The sequence below is a fragment of the Penicillium canescens genome, assembly GCF_028828765.1.
Source record: "Penicillium canescens strain IBT 15451 chromosome Unknown utg000004l_segment0_segment0, whole genome shotgun sequence".
NCBI lineage: Eukaryota > Fungi > Ascomycota > Eurotiomycetes > Eurotiales > Aspergillaceae > Penicillium > Penicillium canescens.
Genome location: NW_026703966.1, coordinates 944,218 through 964,645, shown reverse-complemented (window position 1 = coordinate 964,645; position 20,428 = coordinate 944,218). Strand labels below are relative to the sequence as shown.

Below are 20,428 nucleotides of genomic sequence, written 5' to 3'. Positions count from 1 at the left end.
TATGCAATACAAATAAGAGAAGTAACGCCTGGCCGCAATGCTAGGTAGAATAATATACATGTTTGAATATGCCATCAAAGAAAAAAAAAAAAAAAGGATCAATGGTGTCGTGTGCGCGGGCGTTTGCGCTTGTCTTGTTTGAGCTTGTCCGCAATAAACTGCCAACACTCCATCGGACGCCGAGAGCCGATGTGTTTTCCTTTGGGAGTGAATACTTCGACCTGTGGGTAGGATGCTTCGTCCGACTCAGCACCACGCTTGCTGCGGATCTGGATACTGAGTTCGATCCAGCCACAGCCCTCGACGAGGATATCTGCCGACATCACTTGATATGGCAGTGAAGGAATCGGGATTCCCTTGTCCGCTACTGCCTTGGCGAGAGACGTTGGCAGGTGTGATCTAGTGACATCCCATTTGATATCGAACTTGCCGGCTGAAGCCATCGAGCTCCCCGTGCCTTCTTTCATGAGAACAGTACCCCGGTATGGGCGCTTCTCGGCTTGCATCTCAATTGCTTTCTGCGTATTGGTGATGTGGGACTCAATGGGTAGGAAGCTGGCTACCATGACCGTATCTTGAGGGTTCATTGGGGTGATCCGAATGAGACCACCACCGAGCAGAAGAGACTGGCCTGGTTTGATGGTACAACGCTCGGGCTTAACCCGCTTCGTCATGATCAGATCCCGCTTATGCTCATCCTTCACGAAATCCTCCAACATGCCGCGCTCAAGACCCGGGAGATCAATGACCTCACCCCTTCCGCGACCAAATGGAATGCGGATAGGCGAGACAGTGGTACCTGGCAGCGAAGACACGACTGGGAGCACAGGATACAAATCCTCGCGAGGAGCAGGCGGTAGCAGGCTGTTGGGGTCATCAAGAGAGGCTTGTCGCTTGTTCGGAATCTCTTCTTCCCGACGGGTTCCAATATACTCCTCAATTTTCTCCATATTCTTTGAATCCTTGGGGAAACAAGCTTCAATAAAGCTGCTTTTTCCGACGTTGGCTTTGCCAACAACCCAGATACCGCCGCCGTGATCCCTGATTTCTTCCTTGACATCCTTGGTCCACCAACCACGGTGTGCACTAATCATATGCACGTTTCCAAGGCGGGCATCTCTCCCTGTCCTGCCCAGAGCTGCTCGGAGCTCCGTGCGGATGTACTCCATTTTGGAGTCGACCTGATCCTTAGTCGCCGCCAAAAGATCCGAGCGCGTAATAATAAACGAGATAGTTGGTAGTTTGCTTCCACGCAAATATTTATCATGCGCGGCTCGTCGGTTCTGCGAACGCTGCTGCAAATTTAACGCCCAGTGTATCCGTGGAACGAGGGACATAGGAAAATCGGCGGCATCGATGATGTGATATACACGGTTCCATTTGTACGGTGATTCTTCCAGGTAGTTTCGTATAGACAGGATTGTTGGTTTAGGCGAAGCAACTGCTTTGTTATGATGTATCAGGTCGTGGCAACGGTCACAGACATGAGTGATTCGTTTTGATGAGCCGAGGAAGTCACTAACAGGCTCAATAGCTCTATCTGGGAAGGCTCCATCTTTGTGTTTGGTTAGCCAATGTCGCGCGCTAACAGACCATATATCTTACCTTGAATGGGACGAGGTGGCTCTGAATCCTTAATGGTATCATTCTGGTGTACTTCCACAGTATCATTATTACCAAGTTCGAGGGTTTGCTTGCTTGCGGCCAGTAGCTTCCGGGTCTGTTTCCGCGATGTATTATAATATCCAGGCTCGTCTGCTTCCACCGTTTGCGAGAATGCGCCACAGCCTGGGCAGCATACAGGTAGGACCTCGGTCACGGGATCAACTGCTGTTTGTACTGGTCGATAAGGTGTCGTCGAGAAAGCGCAACATTGACTGCGGAGGTCCGGTGCGACATTGATCTGCGGCGCGACGCGAGTGCGGGAAAATAGCGTATGAGTTGGTGATCGAGGGATCACTTTCGAAGTCAGGCGTAGCAAATTCAGCCTCGGGCTCCTGAGTATTGCGCCCCGGGAACAGAGAGACATGATGGGCGTGCAGCTTTGCGGAGTTTCGGAGCTTTTTTTCTTGGGAAACCTGTTATCGATAGCGCACATGGTACTTTCGGGCCGCCGTAGAAGTATAAATTGTGCCACCACTTTTTCATTCAATTATTGTAGTAGCAGATATTACACGATCTAGAGGCTGATAGCAAGATTTTTGTATTACTATTTGTGTGGGGCTAAAGCTATTTGACAAATTTGGAAACCAGATGCGCTAGAAAACTCAAAATGATATCGCAGATGAACGCCGTCATAAACCGTGAGGTGAAATATCATTGTGTACAAGCTCATGCACGAGCCTTTCCTTTTCCCGTGACGGTTCCTTCCATCTCCTCGTCTTCGGAAGAGCTCATGAACTCATCGTCATCATCGAATCCGATGAACTTCCGAGGCGCTGCCTTTTGAGGCACAGATGGACCAGCAGCAGACGACTCGCCGTTTTCTTCGCTCTCATCCTCTTCAGAACTGGATGAACCATCCTCCTCACTGCCCTCACTGGCACTGGTGCTCGATCCGCCGAGAATGGCGTCACGGAGGCTATCTGTCCATTGACCGTCCTTCATAGCCTGCAAGACTGCCTCGCGGGCTTTCTCGTTCATCTCATCCTTGTCTTCTATCCACTGACCATCGATCTTTGCCTTGCCGGTACCGTTCTTCAATTCGTCTTGACGCTTTTCCGCGATGTCGACCACGGCTTGCCACCTTTTCTGACGCTCTTCCTTTTCCTTCTTGTCCATATCTGGCTTGACCGCAAGATACTCTGCGAGGGCCTTCGCCTCATTGACGGTACGTAGTCGACGACCGTCCAAGTTTCGGCTGGAGCTGTTGTTGTCACCTTGGTTGCGCTTGCGCTTGCTGGACATGCGGCCACCTGCGGCACGCAGCTGGGATCCGAAACCACCCTTACCACCTCGCACTGGCACAGCGAGACGGAGAGGAAGAAGGCCAGAGGTGGACTCGCCATCGCAGATAGAGAGGATCGATTTCGCACATTCCGAGGGTGCGAGCTGCTTGTTGTTGGTAGTGGTGAGGGTGAGAGACTGTAGTGAGATCAAAGGTGGAAGGTATGAGGCGACTTTCTCTGTCAAATCTGAGATGCTGGATGTCGAGGGTAAGGTGAACGAGAGGGTCGATGGCAGAGACAGTCCTGGGAAGGACGTCAATAGGACGTTAATATTGGATGAGGCCATTTTGAATGGGCTCTGAGAGTTTAATCGGAAGATGTTGATACTCGGTTGCAAGAACACCGCTGCTGAGGTCGTAGAGAAGATGTTGCGATAAGATGGCGAACTGACACCACGTGATATTAACGATAGGGGAGCAATGACTGAATCAGCACATAGTGTCATGTGACCTAACCCAAACTCCCGGTAGGGCACAAACCCTACGCTCAAAGTGGCCGGTCGCACTTTTTCGCAGCGAAGCTCCACTTGCACTCCATCATTTAAATCTACCATTATTTCGGGCGTTGTCAAAGCGATTCCCCGAATTGCAACAGGAACTCGCGACAATGTGAGTATATACATCTATCCCGCTTATTTCGGACAGTTTCGCTGACAATGGCACAGGCTTATCCCCAAGGACGACCGCAAGAAGATCCACGAGTACCTCTTCCGTGGTATGTAGCGAGAACCCTCGCCGACGCCTTGCAAAATTCATACGGACGGCTTTGCTAACCTGCTTTCCAGAGGGTGTGCTCGTGGCTAAGAAGGACTACAACCTTCCCAAGCACGGTGACATTGACACCAAGAACCTCTATGTCATCAAGGCCCTCCAGTCTCTGGACTCCCGCGGCTTTGTCAAGACCCAGTTCTCGTGGCAGTACTACTACTACACCCTCACCCCCGAGGTACGAACCATCCCAACATGACACAACGACCGAACAGAATACTAATTGTACACCAGGGTCTGGACTACCTCCGTGAGTGGCTCCACCTCCCCGCCGAGGTTGTCCCCGCCACCCACATCAAGCAGCAGCGTTCCCACGCTCCCCCCGCGGCATGATGGGCGGTGAGGAGCGCGGCGAGCGTCGTCCCCGTGCTCCCCGTGAGGGCGGCTACCGCCGTCGCGAGGAGGGTGGCAAGGAGGGCGGTGCCCCCGGCGAGTTCGCTCCCTCTTTCCGCGGTGGCTTCGGCCGTGGCCGTGGTGCTCCCCAGCAGTAAATGCTGAGCCAAGAGGCCTTGGTGTCCTGTCATCCACTTCTCGGTCATCCTAGGGGCTTGTTGGTGTAACCGGTTTCGGTTCAGAGTAGAGTCTTTTGAAACGAACTGATCCTCGGTGCATCATGATCCCGTCCCAGTTTCACTGGGGCTTGGGGATACAGGAAACAAAATAAAAAATACAAATCTTTTTGATTCCACCATTTTCTATTGTAGATTGAAACAAGTTGGACCAACATCTGGTATGCCCTTGCTTCACGTAGTCTTTAAATCTCCAATGTCTTGTACAGGTGGATGTGTTTTGACACTTATATTGTTCTTGCAGTATATACATTCTTGCCGTGTCAAGGACCAGCTACGTGAACCTCCTGCGGTCGTAGCGAACCACAGCCTGCAGAATGACCGATGCTCCAGTGGCACAGTCCTCGGCAGTGGAGAATTCCTCGGGATGATGGCTAAGACCGTCTTTGCAAGGAATGAAGATCATACTAGTGGGAACACGCTTCGAAGTGAACACGCTATCATGACCAGCACCACTCATGATTGACCGCACAAGCGATTTGGTGTCAGCAACAGGCGCATCGGCAACAACAGCATGTGCTGATTGCTGCACACAATCAATGCAGTCCTCATGGAACTTGACAGCCGGCGAGTCAAAGTCAAGAGTCCATTCAACACGACAGGGTTTACCAATGCCAGCACCCTCAGCTGCTGCGATAGCATCGAACTCAGACCTCAGCTTCTTCTCAACCTCGACAACAAGTTCTGTTTCGGGCCCACGAATATCCAAACTGAAACTCACCAGCCCGGGAACTGTGTTCACACTGCCAGGCTTGGCTTCGACGATACCAACACTGGCCAGACAGCCCTTTGCAGCTGCGACCTCGCGAGCTCGCACCATCATACGAGAGAATGCATAAAGAGCATCTGCACGGTGTTCGAATGCCGTCGTGCCAGTGTGTGTATCACGCCCGATGACGTTGAGTCTGAACCATCTATACGCCTGCACAGCCGTAACCACTCCCACGCGCTGGCCTGCCGACACAAGATGTGGGCCCTGCTCGATGTGTAATTCGAAGTGAGCTGCCATCGGCGTCGACTTGTATGAACATGGGACATCGCCAAGGTAGTCGATCTTCTGCAGTGCACTCTTCATTGTCTCTGGTGCAGATGCTGCTGTAGGTAACGAGGCAACCGTTGGCACCTCCTGGAGAGCATGCGCCTTCTCCAATGGGATACACTCAGCCCATACACCACTTGAAATCATGCTGATTGGGAATCGAGCTCCCTCCTCGCTGTGATGACGTCGTTAATGAGGCTCACGGATTGGACAACATGCGCTGGGGTCAATCTCACTTGGTCCAGTTAACAACTCCAACTCCTCCTTCCGTTTCCAGACCCATGTCGTTCATGGTCTTGATGGTTTCAATTCCAGACAAAACACCCAGGATTCCATCGTACCTCCCACCAGTGGGCTGTGTGTCAAGATGGCTGCCGATGAAGGTAGGAGGTACATCTGCTCTCCGACCAGGGCGGACAGCAAAGATGTTGCCCATCTCATCCACGGTGACATTGCATTTAAGGTCCTGCATGGTTTTGATGAACCAATTGCGGACACTTCTGTCTTCATCCGAGAGCGCTAAGCGTTGCATGCCTGTATCTGTAGGGCCCCTATCGATCGCCATGGTTAGCGATCGTGTCCCAACCAGGGATGTCAATATCTTACTCTCCCCATCGGATTCCATATCCCCATTGGCAGGAATGGTGCAAGTCTTCGGCCAGTCGCTCTTTGTTGGCTCTAAGGGCAGAGACTTCCGCCTCGGAAAGCTCCGTGGTCAACATAGCTTGTATCTTTGAGGTGGAGAATGCTCGAATAGGGCGAAATAGGGTAGAGTTAGAGGCCTGAAGGCAAGGTCTGAGTTTGCCACGTAAAATATGAGACCACGCCATGCTGTCAAGTTTGAGCGTTTTATAGAGGGGGAGGGCGTTGATAAGAGTGGAGTGTCGGACTTTCGTCCGCAAGTCCGCGATAGGTATACTTCCAACCCCGCATGGAACGTCGGCAATTACTCGACTTCTCCAATCGGCTTTGATGTGTTTATTTTGTTATCTTCATGACTCGCATGGTTGCTGTTCATGTTTATACACAGGCTGGGTTTGTGTAGGGCACGTTGATTCAAGTACAATTTGGTTCATATCGGCCTGCAAGGCTATTTATTGAGTGCAAACTGAGTGTATCTCCACGGGATTATTGGAGTCGCGATCTTCGCTATTGGGGTAACTATAGTTTCTCTTGGAGTCATTTATGTAGCTGCAGCGGTGTTACCGGGAACCACACCCTGTACCACCTGTACCACAAAGGTCGCTCCCTCACATTGTATCGGTTTCGATTTTGGTAACGGAAAAGAAAAAGCATCCCAACAAAAATAAGAAGTAACTAGTACTCGGTTGTTCTTCTACATATCAAAGATCCCCACCTTTGTGTAACGGAGCGCCTCCATATGTCCCATATATCCCCGGTGAAAAGAACCCCAGCATAATTGTCTTTCGGGGCATCAACAGAGCCTTCAACCAAGTGCGCTTGGGGTGCCGAGCACCTGCTGGGCCTGGTCCGTGTATTTGAATAGATTCTCTCTCAGGCAATTTCAACGTGATTGTGAAAATGGACGAGTCTCCAGGTGTCTCTTGGAATTCTGACAGAAAACAAGGACGGACGCGTCAATATCAGATGCGTCAAGTATGGCAATCTGGAAGCCGTCTGGTAGTATTAGGACCCGCCTGGCAAAATTCCCGCATAACATCACCAGCTCTCCAATGCGAACTCAAGAAGAAATACTTTATCCTTTTAGGAGTGTAGGGGGCAAGAAGATGTGCCACGAAGTGATAAAATGGGCTTAAGGAATCATTTTGTCGGGATAAATGCTCTTAAAGACAAAGATTATAGTACTACAAGCCGATAACCCATTGTCTCCGATATTGCAAAGGAGCAGAAATGGAAAAAAAGGAGGAATAGAAGATGAATGATCCTACTAGAAGCCTGGGGGTTGCAATCACCAGTTAGGTTAGGGCTGGGATGTCACATGACACGCATTGTTTTTCGATGGCTATAATTGAAGTCTTTCAAGATAAAATGATGAAAAAGGTAGTGCAATATGTCTGATAGTCCATGTGTTGGATGTGTTAAGTTACAACGAAAACCAAGACCGTGGGGTAATAGAAAAGGCGACTTTCAACAACTGACGCTCTCAATGCCTTTTCCTCCACTGGGCTACAAGAGATCCAGTTATGTAGCTTTGGGGTCACGATTCCAAGAATCATTGAGAAAATATATTACAGGTTGTTCTGTGCTTCAAATTGATTCCCTTTGCTGGTCTCGTTGGCCACGCCAGATCATTCTTCCTCTTTACGTTCTCGGGTCAGTTGGACACGTTATTGACACTTGAACAACATAGCAGGAAAGTTCATGTTGATTTTGAGTCTTACTGTCAAGGGTGACTGCCAGTGAGATGTCAAGATGTGGCAGGGGATGGTGTTTGCTTTAGATTGCAGCGAATCCGACTGCATTAAAGAGAAGCCGGTATTATTATCTGGTTAGAACCACCGAAAGAAGACCTAGCGTGGATACTCTAGTTCAAGATATAACGCCGGTCAAGTATCTACTAAGTGTGTATGCAGTACGACAGAAACGTGCACAAGTTTGTGGCGTCTGTTGTAAGGAAACATGGATGTCGGGTAAATCATTTAACCTAAATGATGAGACATTGACTGACTTGTTTCAGCATCAGTTTAGTGTCTAGCCAATTAGCAGTTCACGCTAATTTCACCCCATGCCTCGACAAGATGCAGATCGACTTAGGGCATAGGGATCCACTCACGGGGATCGACATACACTCTAGAAATGGTCTTGCAGGGGTAAAAAGGTGAACAGAAGAACTACATGTGATTAAACAAGATAACCACGAAATAGTCAACTATAATCCATGCCAATGAAATAAATATCCAAATAAACAAAAAATGATAGATCAACTGTAGTATGTGGCACAGTCTGGTGCCGATCACGTGCAATTGCCTCCCCGACCACTGGTCGACACTCAATTTTTTTTTTTTTTTTCGCCGGGGGCAAATAACCGCCTGCATGAGATCTTTGTTTGATAAATAGAGAAACACCCTGTCAGTACCCGCGTTACCCTGCATCAGTGCATTATCGACAGTCCGGCACGAAACCCTCGACACCCGACGCACCAAGCCGCCACAACCTCCGATCTCCATTCCTTACAACCGCAGATCCTCGACAATTCCGTCCAACTATATACACCCATTCCCCTCGAATACCAATCAGAAAGCGTTATATAACCGAAGAACAACATGTTCGAAGACTTCTCTTTCACATCTCCGTCCTCACGGCCCGCCCGACTAGCTCTGGACCCAGATGACCGCCTGATGGTCGACGGCGACAGCGCCCTAATATCGCCTCTCTCCTCCCGCTGCCCATCACCACAGCCGCACCGCTTCCGCAATATCTCGCGCTCGCGCTCTTCGCACTTCCATCGCTCCCAACAACCTCCCACCTCCGTCCCCTTCCCCTATGACTCAGACCACAAGCGGCTCTCGATCTCGACCCTGACCCAGAAATTGCACGAGCATACCCTCGCCACGCCGACCAGCGACAGTCGTTCAAACCAGAACCCGAATCAGCGCTTCGCCCAGGGTCAGGGTCAAGGTGTGGGTGGTGGATACGGATATGACGGACGATATACGCCCCGTTCCCGGTATGGCGGCTACAACCACGGACTCGTCCTCACACCCCCAGAAACAGACCACTCGGACGACTCAGGCGTAGATGGCTTCTCCTCGCCATCCGCATCCTCAAATCCCAGTCCAACATTCATGCCGCCAGACCTCCTTCCCGACCTACCCGATTTCGGACTGGATAGCTCAAACCCTCACCTGCGCCAGGACCAGGATATAAGATTGCAGCGGCAGCAGATATCCCGGTTACAGTGCAACCAATCGGAAGTGGAAGCTATGCAGCGGAGTCTATTAGCAGAGGAAGGAGGCGGGGCTGGCGACCCATCGCGTGAAGAAGATGATTGCCATCCGAGTGATTTACCGCCGCGGTTATCGCCGCGGCGGAGGGCTGTTACGCTTGCTCGGTCGAGGTTTGGGCCTGAGGCTGCTTCTGATGCGAGGGCTAGGCGGAAGAGTAGTTGCGGGGGTCTTTTGTCGAGTCGCGTTGATAAGAGTCATTTGAGTGGGTATGCTGGGGTTGGGAAGAAGAGGAGTGATAATGGGCTTAGGCGGAAGAGTCTTGTTAGTGCTGCTTTGGCTTCTATGGTTGAGAGGGAGTGAGGTTTTTATATTGATTGATACCCTTTTATTATTTGATGGTTCTGGATATACCAATATACTTTTCACCGGATATGTATTCATTGTTTCTCAAACATGCAGCAGGTCATGGTTGACTCCAGCCGGACTTTGCAGGGTATTGACTCACGCTATACTTGCAGTTTGACGTGCAAGATAAAAATCGGAAACCATGCAAAAGAGGAATACAACCATCAAGTTTAAGAAAAGGTCAAGTGACATGTATACAACCTGAGTCTCAAACCCAAGTAAAAAGTAATGAAAAAGTGTCTTGTAAAAACAACAAGGAAGAAGGAAAGAGAAGGGGGAAAAAAAGGAAACAAAAGGAACGAGTCCAGTCCAGTCCATCAAATCCAAACAATTTACGCCATACCCATCACCATCGCCATCTTTCCCATTCATCAATTCATGCTCATGCATTCGCAAAAACGCAACCAATGAGTCAACAGTCAAGACTCCCAGAGCCATACATAATCTGAACTCCCAGAATCCAGTAAAATCAAATCAAACAGCTAGAGACAAGGAACTAATTCCCAGACCTCCAACTAAAGAACTTCCGAAACCCTTTCCTCTGCGAGAAAGACATCTTCCGCTCATCACTCTTCCTTCTATGAAACTCAAACCGAGGACTCGTATCCCCATTCCCATTCCTACGCTGCAACTCTTCAAGAGCGCGCGCAGACCCACTCGCGCCCCTCAATCCCATATTCTCTGCATTCGCAGCTGCGAGAACAGATTGGACGTGCGGGTCTAGGTAGACGGGATCGTATGTGTATGGATCCGAGGGGGAGTGGGGGTGGGAGTAGGAGTTCGGTGTTGAGGGTAATTGGGGGGAGTTGAGTAGTGGTTGTGATGATGATGGAAGGGTGGTGGTTTGGGGTAGGGGTATGCAGATGTAGAGGTTGAGTCGAAGGGGGAGTAGAGGGGCGAATTGATTGGTGTGGCGAGAGGTGTTTCTTGTGGGGTGTGGAAGTCTTGTTCTATTTCATAGAAGATGCCTCTGTCGCGCTCGTTTACTTGGGCCCATTCGCCGTTGGCGTAGACTGGGGAGCCTGGTTCGCCGATTTCGCTCTCTTCTGAGAAGGTTTGTTGGGATGAGGAGACCGGGCGGGAGTCTGTTTCTGTGTGGGAGAGGGGTGGTGGGTTTGTTTCTGTGGATGGGGTTGTTGTTTGGGAGGTAGATGCGCCTCTATAGCGGAATGAGTGGTTGGTTTGGTAGTCGTCGTTGTCGGCATTAGTGTCGCCATCTGTGTCGGCGTCTGTATCTTGGATTAAGTCGATGTGCGAAGTTGGCTCGTCTTGTACAGAGTGACTCCAGTGGCTGAAGTGTGGGTTGTAAGGAAAATCTGATAGAGAGCGGACGTGATCGTGGATCCCTGGTGAGGACGACGGGATATCCGTGGTCTGGGGCTTGGGGGTTGAGCAATCGGGTTGGAGAGAATTATACAGCGAATTGGTAGAGTAGAAGGATGGCAATGAGGCGTCGGTGAATTGGGACAGGGACACCCGATCCAGTCCTTGTTCGAGGGAGAATGCCGAGTCTCGGTTGTCGGAGAGCATCGAGCAACCATCGACATCTTCGATATACGAGACAATACGTGCAAGGTCCAGCGACTTGCGCGGATTCAAGATCTCAAAGCAGGCACCACCGTGCGAGACGGTGGGGACGGCCTGCGTGTGAGCCAGCATTGAGTCTGATTGTTGAGAACGAGCTCTAGCTTTAGCTTCAGCCTGGGCCCGGGCGTTTTTTTGAAGCTTCTCGCGGAAAGTATTCTGTTATTGTTAGCTGGTTGCCTTGCTTATGTGTTTTAGGTCACTCACCAATCGCTTCCTATTATTAGGTCTAACACGAGTCCCGTTCTCTGAGACAACAGTAACCCGTGGGGATTGCGGCTGGACGTGAACTGCGCAGGGATGTCAATAAATAAACAGCCAATGTCAATTCTGATCGATCACTTACCAGGCTGAGCTTCGCCGATTTCGGGTTCTTCACTCCGCTGTGAGATGATACTGTGCGAATACGAAGGCGACAGTGGCGGAGGACTCGATGCGACAGAGACAGAAGAGGGAGGAAGGGCAGATGGACAGTTCAAATGCAACGCAGCGGTCTTTCGCTTCAATTTCCCACTTGCATGATCGACGGGATCCGCAGAAAGTAACTTGCGGTAATCATGGAGAGATAATGACCCCGTGATAGATCTGATGGGTCTCCTCGCGTCAAGGGGCGTACATGCATGAACATAGCTGTCCGGCAGCTCCCAGTGTTCTATCTCGTTCATTATATGACGTGTCCGTATCTTCTCTCTCACAACTGCCGGGTATCTCTTTCTAGGTGTTCGTCGCTTAGACCAACATCGCGTAGATCGAAAGCCACTTCTCCACACTGAAAGTGATTCGTCAGATTTGGCTGCAAGGGAGTGAGGGGGTAGCTTACCGGTCACAAATGCAAGGTACAGATTAAGAGATGAGAACAGAGAATAGAGAATAGAGGAGGTAATTAAAGATTTAAGAAGAACGCGGGATGAGCGGACGTGCCTGGTTAGAATGTATATCCACCATATCCACGTTACCCATTTACCCACATGGAAGACAAGGCCAACAAGGACTAGATCCAACAGACCCAATCAGGCGAAGAACAATCCCAATCAGGCCACAAAAGATCCCGATTCAGACGAGTCCAGACTCGCTCAGGAACGCTGTATCTGGCGAACTCTGGCGAACCGTGGTTGACTTCTTTATGTAGACGTCATGATGAAAATTTCATGAGAAAAAGATCGAAGATATCAAATAGTGGAAAAGTCGGTGAAACGTGGACTATCAAAGAACAGGATAAAACAAGAATTAAAATAGAGATTAACGTTAAAGAATGACGAATAATAGGATTGTCAAGGCACAGCTCATACATCACCTGCATGGATCTAAGATCTTCCCCCTAGTCGAATTTAGTGCGCCCCTAACACTGTTAGTGCCACACCATCCCGCATCTTCTCCCACCAATCAACCTCCCCAGACACCACATAGACATGAACCACTCAAAATATACAAGCCAGTCGGCGCCCAGAGCGAGCAAGTGTCTTACACCCAAGGCTGAAGCGAGGCAAAATGAGGAATTGGGCGAAAGCAGTCTAGCCCGCGTGATTGGCCACAACCCACTATGAAGTATTTTCTCGGGGGGCCAGTGGCGACTTGAATTTTCTGCATAGAACCCGTACATCGATCCAGCCCTGGGTTGGAGGGCGAGGGAGAGGGCGTGGGATGCATGTACGGCATGTACGCATCATACCCTAACTTGCTCGCTGCATGGTACATACTTGCATCTGTTACTTGGGACTTGGAACTTGGTACCTGAGCTGCCGGAGGTAAGGGTCGGATCTTTTTCTAGCGGCGTCGCCCGCTGGGTTGCTCTTTTGGGTATTTTCGCTGTTTTGCGTGTCGGGGATCCCGTTGGCCTGGCTTTGTTTCATGATTCATGATTCACGATTCATCTATCGTGGTTGGTTGTGTGCGTGAATTGAATTTGTGGTACGGGGGTACTCGGTCCCTTGTTCCTTGGGTAGGCACAAGGCACCCATGCATGCCCTGACTCGAATACGACTGCATCCCACCCCGGATTAATGGATCGTCACACATGCAAAGACGTTCTTCGTTTTAACGGGTTGGGGTCTTGGGATCGCCGGAAGTTACTTATACACACCCTCTTCTCCCAACACGAAGTGGCGAAGTGCCTAAGTGCCCGGTTCCGTGACCATGCGATCGGGATGGCTATTTTTGTAGATGGTTGATCATATACATTCATTTCCATGATCAAGTTTATTAACGGGGACTCCGGGACTCCTGAGTCATGCAGACTAAATAGAAACAGAGCAAGAGCAATTTTACAAACGTCAATGTGGTATCGAAGCGAATAAGCAAGGGAATAAGAAAATCAAAGATCAGGGAAAAAAAAATAAGAAAATAAGCAATAAGCACGCGAAGAATCAAACTCAACTCGGTCAGCGTCAGCCGAGATCCCTTCAACCCGACCAATACAAGCCCAGCCCCTGGCACTCTAATCAGTGACGTTTATACTTCTGTAGAAAATGGTCAGCCACACGCCCCTTAAACAAAAATCCCTGCTAGTCCCGAGAGTCGGGACCAGCCGGGATGTCGTGAAGTCGTGAAACAACTTACATCTTCCATTTTGCGCCGGTTACTCGGATCCAAAGTATTCCCAGCACCAAGCAGAGTCTGTCCCACAGCCTTGGAAACGCCGATTGCCGGCCGGAGGATGACTGTCGGCGCCCGTTTCCAGACTGCCTTTGCTGCCGCCTTTGCGCTGCCGCTCTCGACTACTTCGCCCGGTACGGCGACAATGGCGTCGCGCGCAAGCAGTAGATCGCGCTCGAGACCGCTGAATGCTCCGCGCAGGCCTTGTACCACTCCGACCGGTTGGTCTGCGTACAGGGATATGTTCTTGGCTTCGTCTTCGTCTGTGTTGTCGTCTTCCGTTGGTGCGGTTGGGGTCGTGAGGAGGTCTTCGGCGCCTTGAAGGACGGTCTGGGTGCCGATGGCTAGTTTTGCGCCGAGCTTGACCAACTCATTGGAGGTTGTCTTGGCGAAGGCTAACGCGCCCTTTTGGAAACTGCGCACTATTCGGCCGTCTTTTCTGTACTCGCGCATTGGGACCACGACTAGGTCGCGGACGCCGCTGCCGACGTTGACCAAGGACCGGATTGGGGCGAGGCCGGCTAGCACGCCTGGTAGTTGATTCTGTTTCACGTCTGGCATCCAGATATCGTTTAGAGTTTGGCCCATTCGGTCGAAACCGGAGATTCCGTAAATTATTACATGTCGTAGAACCATGTCGGCGCCGTCTAACACAAAGAAGTTCATGAACTCGGTTGTGCGGCCGGATCGGAGACCCGCGTAGTCAACCCGCTTGGGCTTGAAGTCTAGTTTGACTTGCACAGCGTTGACTTCGACTCGCTGGAGGAATGGAACGTCGCCAGGTGTGCTGGTCTGTTCGAGGGTTTCATCTCTGAACTCAAAGAATCGACTCATGAAGTCGAGGGCGTCTTGGTCGACATGCAATCGGAGTGGAAGAACGGTGGCCTGGTAAAGTTAGATGTCGGTTTCGGCAGTAAATACTTGAGTAACTTACTTTTAGAACGATTTCAGACGCAGCTAGCTCAGGAATTGGCTTCACGGTCAAAATTTCAAGGTGAACCATGCTCGTTCCACTCTCTTTCTCCCCGGCCTCATGCATGTATGTGGCGAATTTCTTCCACGTAGAAGTCGGAACATGGTCATAGATCTCCAGGTCCTTAACCCGTACATCCAGCGAACTCTGAGTTTCTTCTGAATCTGGCGGGAAGAGAACTAGATCGGCACAGACACCCTTCAACTCGAACGTCATCTTGTGGTGTTTGCTCCGGTGCAGACGCAGCTTTTTCTCCCTCTTAGATGTCGACCGACCCTGGCGGTTGGAGGCACCAGTGATGGTAGTGGAGGTTGCATAACTGCCAGTCTCGCTTGTCAAATCATCAATGTCGTTATTGATCTCGCGGTGAAGCTCCCGTGGATCCTTGTTTGCAGGAATGCCAATATAAATTGAATTGAAGAGGAAGTCTCCAATGACAGATTCCTCTTCATCTTCTGCTGAAGGTGACACTCGAGAACCCCTGGCACGCCGCTCTGTAGCCTTGGTCTCCACATCTTTGACAGCTTTGGAGATTGTGTCTCTGGTTCGTTGCCAGTCATATCCATCAAAGAGATTCCAGATGACATGCACATCTCGCACTCTCACTCGCAATGGACTCCGCTGGAGCCTGGTGTCGTTGGAAAGACCGTATGTATTCTGGGTGGAGTCCCATCGATGCGCAGTTCCACCGACAGCGGATTGCTTTGCAAAGTGGTCGTCTTGGAAGTCCAATTCCCCAATGCTCGAAGATACTTGGTATTGAGAATGGAAGCTATCCAGAAGCTCATGTGAACTCGTCTCCATATTTCCACCGGTGCCAACAGCAAAGTCCCGCCTAACTGGATAGAAATCGCTGACATATTCAATCTCATCATGTAGCTCATCTTCCTTGTATAGCTCTTCAGAGTCCATTGTCAAGTCATCCCGGTCACTATCAGGAAGAGGATCAGCAGCGAAAGCATCCCCGGTAAACGAAGCAAACATGTCTTGAATAGGCATGACTTCTGTTCGATACTTGACATTGACATTGGGTGGTGTTGGAGGCTGAAGTCCATTGATAATACTGAGGAGCGTCTGAGTTGAATCCGCACACGTCTCCAGAATTAAGAGATCGTCTCTCAGCTCAACATCCAGAGACTTGGTCTCATCCTCGCCAAGGCGAGCCAGCTTCACGCCAGCTGTTGCTGATGAAATAGACGAAACAGGAACGTAGCCATTGTCTATATATGCCTGGGCTTGACTGCTTTGGGGGACAGCAGAGTCACGTTGATGTAGATTACCAGCATTGTTGTTGTTGGATACATCATCAATGATCATCACGGATGCCTTTCTGATATCCAACGATGCCTCGGCAGATATCTCCCCGTGCATGCTACCTCCGAATTTGGCGTTGGTGAGAACAGCAAGACCCTTGGCAGGTGAATTGCGAGGGTTCAGGCCAAGGACGCAATCTCTGAAAACAACCGACAGCTTGAGTGGCTTTGCTGGAGACTTGGATTTATCGGAAGTCCTTGGTGACCCCGACATTGGCGACGGCAGGGAATGCTCCGCAAGATTGGCAATAGAGTTGGCCATATCACTGGCCAAGTCTCCACTTGTCTTATCATTGCCGAGTCCGAGGAATGCTGTGACAGCTGGGATCTTGTACTCGACAAGGAAGTTATGCAATTTGATACGGTAGGTGGGATCCATCTCATCAGGTATGAAACGAGCCATGAGAACCGGTGGTCGAGTTTTCAGTGCCGTCCCAAATTTGCTCGGTGGCCACAGTGCCTCTCCCACCAGTTCTTCGTCGTCATTCCGCTTCACGGTGATTTTTCCGACTTGAGCCGCAGTAAGTGAGGGCATAGTAATGATTGCCACCTCGGCGTCAGTAAGGTGACTGTTGATGTCCCCGACCTCGCCGCCAATATGGACGTGGCTATCTAATTCGCGGATTAACACGAGGGTAAGAATGCCAGGACTGTCATCCTCCGGTAGGTATTTGGTGACATTCGAAAGCCGGCTCAGCTCAATGCCGAGGGATGAAAGGGGCTCTAATCCACTGATATCTGAGATTACAGCCTTAACTCCTGTCACCGTGACACGAAGAACAGAGCCTTGTCGTCGCTGTCGCAGCAAAGTATCCAACATGATATCGTCTTCTTCCTCGTATTTATCCTTTGACGGGGTAATCAACTTCAAAAGACGATCGAGATCAGGCTCCTTGGGCGCAAACAGGAACTCAACGCGAATGTTGTTCAGTGTTATCTTGGCCGGAGCGTCCGCTGAGTCGTCAAGAAGAAGCGGACCGAGCAGATTTGCCTTGTCGATTTGAATGCCAATACCTTCAAACCTGCTAACGACTTTGACTGCAGTAGTGGTGAGTTGGAGACAATGCGTCTCTCCGATAAGGTCTAGCAATATGCCACCGACTCTAGCATTGACCTTCCACAACGGTGAATCGTTCTTAGCTTTGTCGTGGGCAGGCGCAGAAGTTTCGAAATGCACGCCACGTTTCTTGGGAGGTGGCTGGCCGCCCTTGACTGTGGAAACCGATGATATAGAACTTCCGAGCTCAAGAATGGTACTGAGACCACCCATCCATCCCAAGACCTCTTCAAGGTACTGCACATTGAGATTTACATGGAGCGGCAGCGTAGAGATATCGACTTTGGTCAGGTTTGGTGACTTGACCAAGGAAATAGAGATGTCGCCTGAAGATGCCGCAGTATCACGAGTAGATTCGCGCATCTTTAATGTCTCGTTGAAGGAGATGAGATCTTCAGAAGCAAATCCGAAGGCAAACTTCGACAATTCAAGTTTCAACTTTAGGGTAGTGTTTTGAGACGAAATTTGACCATTCAGACCAGATGCCGTGACACGAAGTATTACATCTTCCATGCTATACGGAGGCTGCAGAGGCGAGCCGGTGCCCCTGGGTGAATGGGCATGTCCCGTGACATGCTCAAGAAACTTCACTGAGATATTATGAACGAAAAGATGTAGAGGCGGTGTGAACGACGGTTCGTCCTTGGGCAATTGCTTTTCACAAAGGTCTTTTTCAGCCGGGCAGAAAGCACGCAGAACCTTTTGCCCTATCTTGGTTAGAAGCCAGCCGGTTGCAATGTCGAAGTGCACGGAGGCTGAAAACACTTCAACAGCAATTTCATGTAGACTAATGCTAGAGCTTGACTGGTGTGGCTCTGGGATCTGAGGATTTTTTCCAGACGCAGGGGACTCAGATGAAACTCGCTCAAACCTGGTGGAAGCATAAGTTTTGAAGGCGAGCAGGCTATCTTCAACCGCAGAATCCCGAAAGCTGACAGTAGAATCTTCCAAGTCACTGTCTGCTCTATGTCTTGATGGGGTAGATGAAGGATAGCTGGGCACTTCTTCCTCGGGCGGAGAGAGAGTAGATGGTACCCAGACCAAAATTTTGTCAAGACTGAAGATTGGCTTGTTCGTTTCATTGATCCTGTGGATGTCAGGCGATGATGGAGTTGATGCCCTATCTCGATGCACAAAGTTCTGCTCTTGGTTGTCCCCAGTTTGATCAACAAAGTATTCCTGCGATGGAGCTGCGATTTTGGGGGTATCTCCATCTTTCGGCTTTTGGCTGGATTTTGTATCTTCCTGTGCGATATTCATAGAGTGATAACCAGATGCGCTGCTCTTGTTTCCTGCAGAGTTGAACGATTCCCATGCTCCAGGCATGTTCGGCATGAAACTCTCACTTGGCTCTTGTCTGCTAGGTTCCTGGCTAATGGCACTCATATAGAGGCTTTGCGCTTCATCATGAGAGAAGTACTTAGACTCGAGAAGTTCGGCATTGGGGGTGACGTCTTGCGAACCTGTACTGCCACGCTCCGAGGTTGGAGAAGATGTATAAGAAGGTTGTAGCGCTGCGCTAATATGAGATCTTTCATTATATTCATTGTCGTCGTAATCATTGAGGTTGTGCATGGGCTGCACTGCTTCGTGAGGTTCGGAGCCGGTCTGGCTCTGATGCGAGTCGTAAAAGTGGCGCACATGGAGACTCTCGGGTCGAAGTGAAGCTTGTGAATACTGTTCAGCATCATATCTCAGACTCATGCTTGCCGGATTGGGCAACGAGTCGCTTCTTTCACTTTCAGCGAGTGCATCCTCGCGTGGTTGTATAAATGGTGACTGTCCGTCATCAAAGTCATCAAATTGATTGTCAATCACCGAGTCTAGATACCCCGGGTTGTCTTGGAATGGATCATCTCCAAAGACCTGGGAGTCTTCGGGATACCCACCATGATAGCTTCCTTCGGAATCCGCATCTGAGAAACGGCCATGAGAGAAGGTAGATGCTCCCAAGCTATGCCCGGTAACATTTGAACGGTAAAGGTCTTGCGGTGGCTCGAATATAGTTGACTGTGTCATGGAGAGAGGTTCCGGGTCCGAATGATCCAGTAAAGGAGGTGATGGGGCTCTGCTTGATGGCTGACTCTCCTTTGAACGTGTCGTCGTTGGCGATGGAGGAGCCGCAAACCGGGAGTAATTCGAAAATACCATCGGGTCCGAAATCAAGCCCACATTTATGTCCACGATTGAGATGAGTCGCTTTCCTTCTCGGGAAGGGAGTCCCTCCTCCGCAGTGGTTGTTGTCTCGGATACCCCGTGGACATCAATCTCCCCGACGCTCAACAGACCCGCAACAAGGTCCGGTTTGTCTTCTGGCTGCCTTTTGGACATCCCATCCTGCTTTAGCTCCATATCCACTCGCACAGCGACATTCTTGATCGAGAGTTGTAACCGATCCATCACACCCTTGACAAACCCGGCGACAAAGCTCGGCAACGACGTCGTCTCGCTTCCAAGTCCAAGCTCATCCTCCTCGTCATCGGCGCCATAAGCCAATGGATCGTGCGATAGAACCTGAGACTGTGACGATATAGCAGCCTTCAACTCATCCCGCTCCTCCTTCGGCTCCGACTCAAGGAACGACTGCGCCAGATCAGTCGCTGTAGGCACCACGGCCGATGCAGACTTAGAACCTCTCTCCTTCTCATGTTTCCCTAGAATCGACTCGTCTGACGATAATCGAATATGCACGTCAATACCGCTCGCCTCACAAATGACCCCGCTGCTGTAGATATCGGCCGGTATGGTTATTCGAAGGAGCTGGATTCGAGCACCGAGCAGTTCACACGAGGAAGGAAGATTCAAAAGTGTCGCTAGTTTCTATATCATAAAGATCCACATGTCAGTCCACGCGTTTTCCAGTTGATAGTTGATGGTCAACAAATAGGCTCTCCCCGCACCCGACATCGACCACCACCGCAACCTCCAACTTTCCACTCACCTCTGCTTTTAACCCGACGTCTCTTAACTCGACTGTACTTCTTTGTCCCCAGCGGATGCCCAAGTTGTCCAGGTCCAGCGCCTCGGTGTCCACCAGCCCGGCGCGGGAGAGGGCGTACTTGAGCAGCCGCTTCTGAAAGAACGATGGTAGGAAGTACCCCATCGTAACTGAGAGCCTTGAAATGGCTTACTCAAGTACTGGAGGAAATCATCGAAACGGAGAAGAAGCCCCGAGGGGAGTTAAGGGAGGAGGTGTCGATGACGTTCCGGGCAGCTGATAAAGGCGATAAGTGACCCGAGTCAGGCGGCGACCGTTTGTTGACTCCCAATGTCTTCTCGGTGTTTGCTGTCCTACTTGTTCGAATATTGGAG

The 20,428-nt window shown here is 50.4% G+C and overlaps 7 protein-coding genes across 7 annotated transcripts; 2 read left to right on the top strand and 5 right to left on the bottom strand.

Annotated features, from left to right (window-relative positions):
* Positions 1-98: 98 nt before the first annotated feature.
* On the bottom strand, positions 99-2,029 carry N7446_005712 (uncharacterized protein; the record flags this gene model as incomplete). Its single annotated transcript, XM_058514460.1, has 2 exons — positions 99-1,555; positions 1,606-2,029. The coding sequence occupies 2 exons, from the start codon at positions 2,027-2,029 to the stop codon at positions 99-101; spliced, it is 1,881 nt and encodes a 626-aa protein (XP_058371638.1).
* A 302-nt stretch (positions 2,030-2,331) lies between these two features.
* Positions 2,332-3,234, bottom strand: N7446_005711 (telomere maintenance SDE2 family protein; the record flags this gene model as incomplete). Its single annotated transcript, XM_058514459.1, has 1 exon — positions 2,332-3,234. The coding sequence occupies one exon, from the start codon at positions 3,232-3,234 to the stop codon at positions 2,332-2,334; it is 903 nt and encodes a 300-aa protein (XP_058371637.1).
* A 133-nt stretch (positions 3,235-3,367) lies between these two features.
* On the top strand, positions 3,368-4,383 carry N7446_005710 (40S ribosomal protein eS10; the record flags this gene model as incomplete). Its single annotated transcript, XM_058514458.1, has 5 exons — positions 3,368-3,393; positions 3,419-3,556; positions 3,613-3,662; positions 3,733-3,893; positions 3,950-4,383. 5 exons carry the CDS (start codon positions 3,368-3,370, stop codon positions 4,046-4,048), a joined length of 474 nt encoding a protein of 157 aa, XP_058371636.1. The 3' UTR covers positions 4,049-4,383.
* Positions 4,384-4,558: 175 nt separating this feature from the next.
* On the bottom strand, positions 4,559-6,249 carry N7446_005709 (M20 family metallo-hydrolase; the record flags this gene model as incomplete). Its single annotated transcript, XM_058514457.1, has 3 exons — positions 5,930-6,249; positions 5,560-5,874; positions 4,559-5,498 (listed from the first exon to the last, which is right to left on the bottom strand). Exons 1-3 carry the CDS (start codon positions 6,151-6,153, stop codon positions 4,559-4,561), a joined length of 1,479 nt encoding a protein of 492 aa, XP_058371635.1. The 5' UTR covers positions 6,154-6,249.
* Positions 6,250-8,568: 2,319 nt separating this feature from the next.
* Positions 8,569-9,552, top strand: N7446_005708 (uncharacterized protein; the record flags this gene model as incomplete). Its single annotated transcript, XM_058514456.1, has 1 exon — positions 8,569-9,552. One exon carries the CDS (start codon positions 8,569-8,571, stop codon positions 9,550-9,552), a length of 984 nt encoding a protein of 327 aa, XP_058371634.1.
* Positions 9,553-10,317: 765 nt separating this feature from the next.
* N7446_005707 (oxidoreductase, short-chain dehydrogenase/reductase family) lies at positions 10,318-11,846 on the bottom strand (the record flags this gene model as incomplete). Its single annotated transcript, XM_058514455.1, has 3 exons — positions 10,318-11,340; positions 11,389-11,471; positions 11,528-11,846. The coding sequence occupies 3 exons, from the start codon at positions 11,844-11,846 to the stop codon at positions 10,318-10,320; spliced, it is 1,425 nt and encodes a 474-aa protein (XP_058371633.1).
* Positions 11,847-13,619: 1,773 nt separating this feature from the next.
* On the bottom strand, positions 13,620-20,219 carry atg2 (uncharacterized protein; the record flags this gene model as incomplete). The annotated part of the gene is made up of 4 exons (XM_058514454.1): positions 13,620-13,637; positions 13,738-14,658; positions 14,708-19,936; positions 20,058-20,219. 4 exons carry the CDS (start codon positions 20,217-20,219, stop codon positions 13,620-13,622), a joined length of 6,330 nt encoding a protein of 2,109 aa, XP_058371632.1.
* Positions 20,220-20,428: the final 209 nt, after the last annotated feature.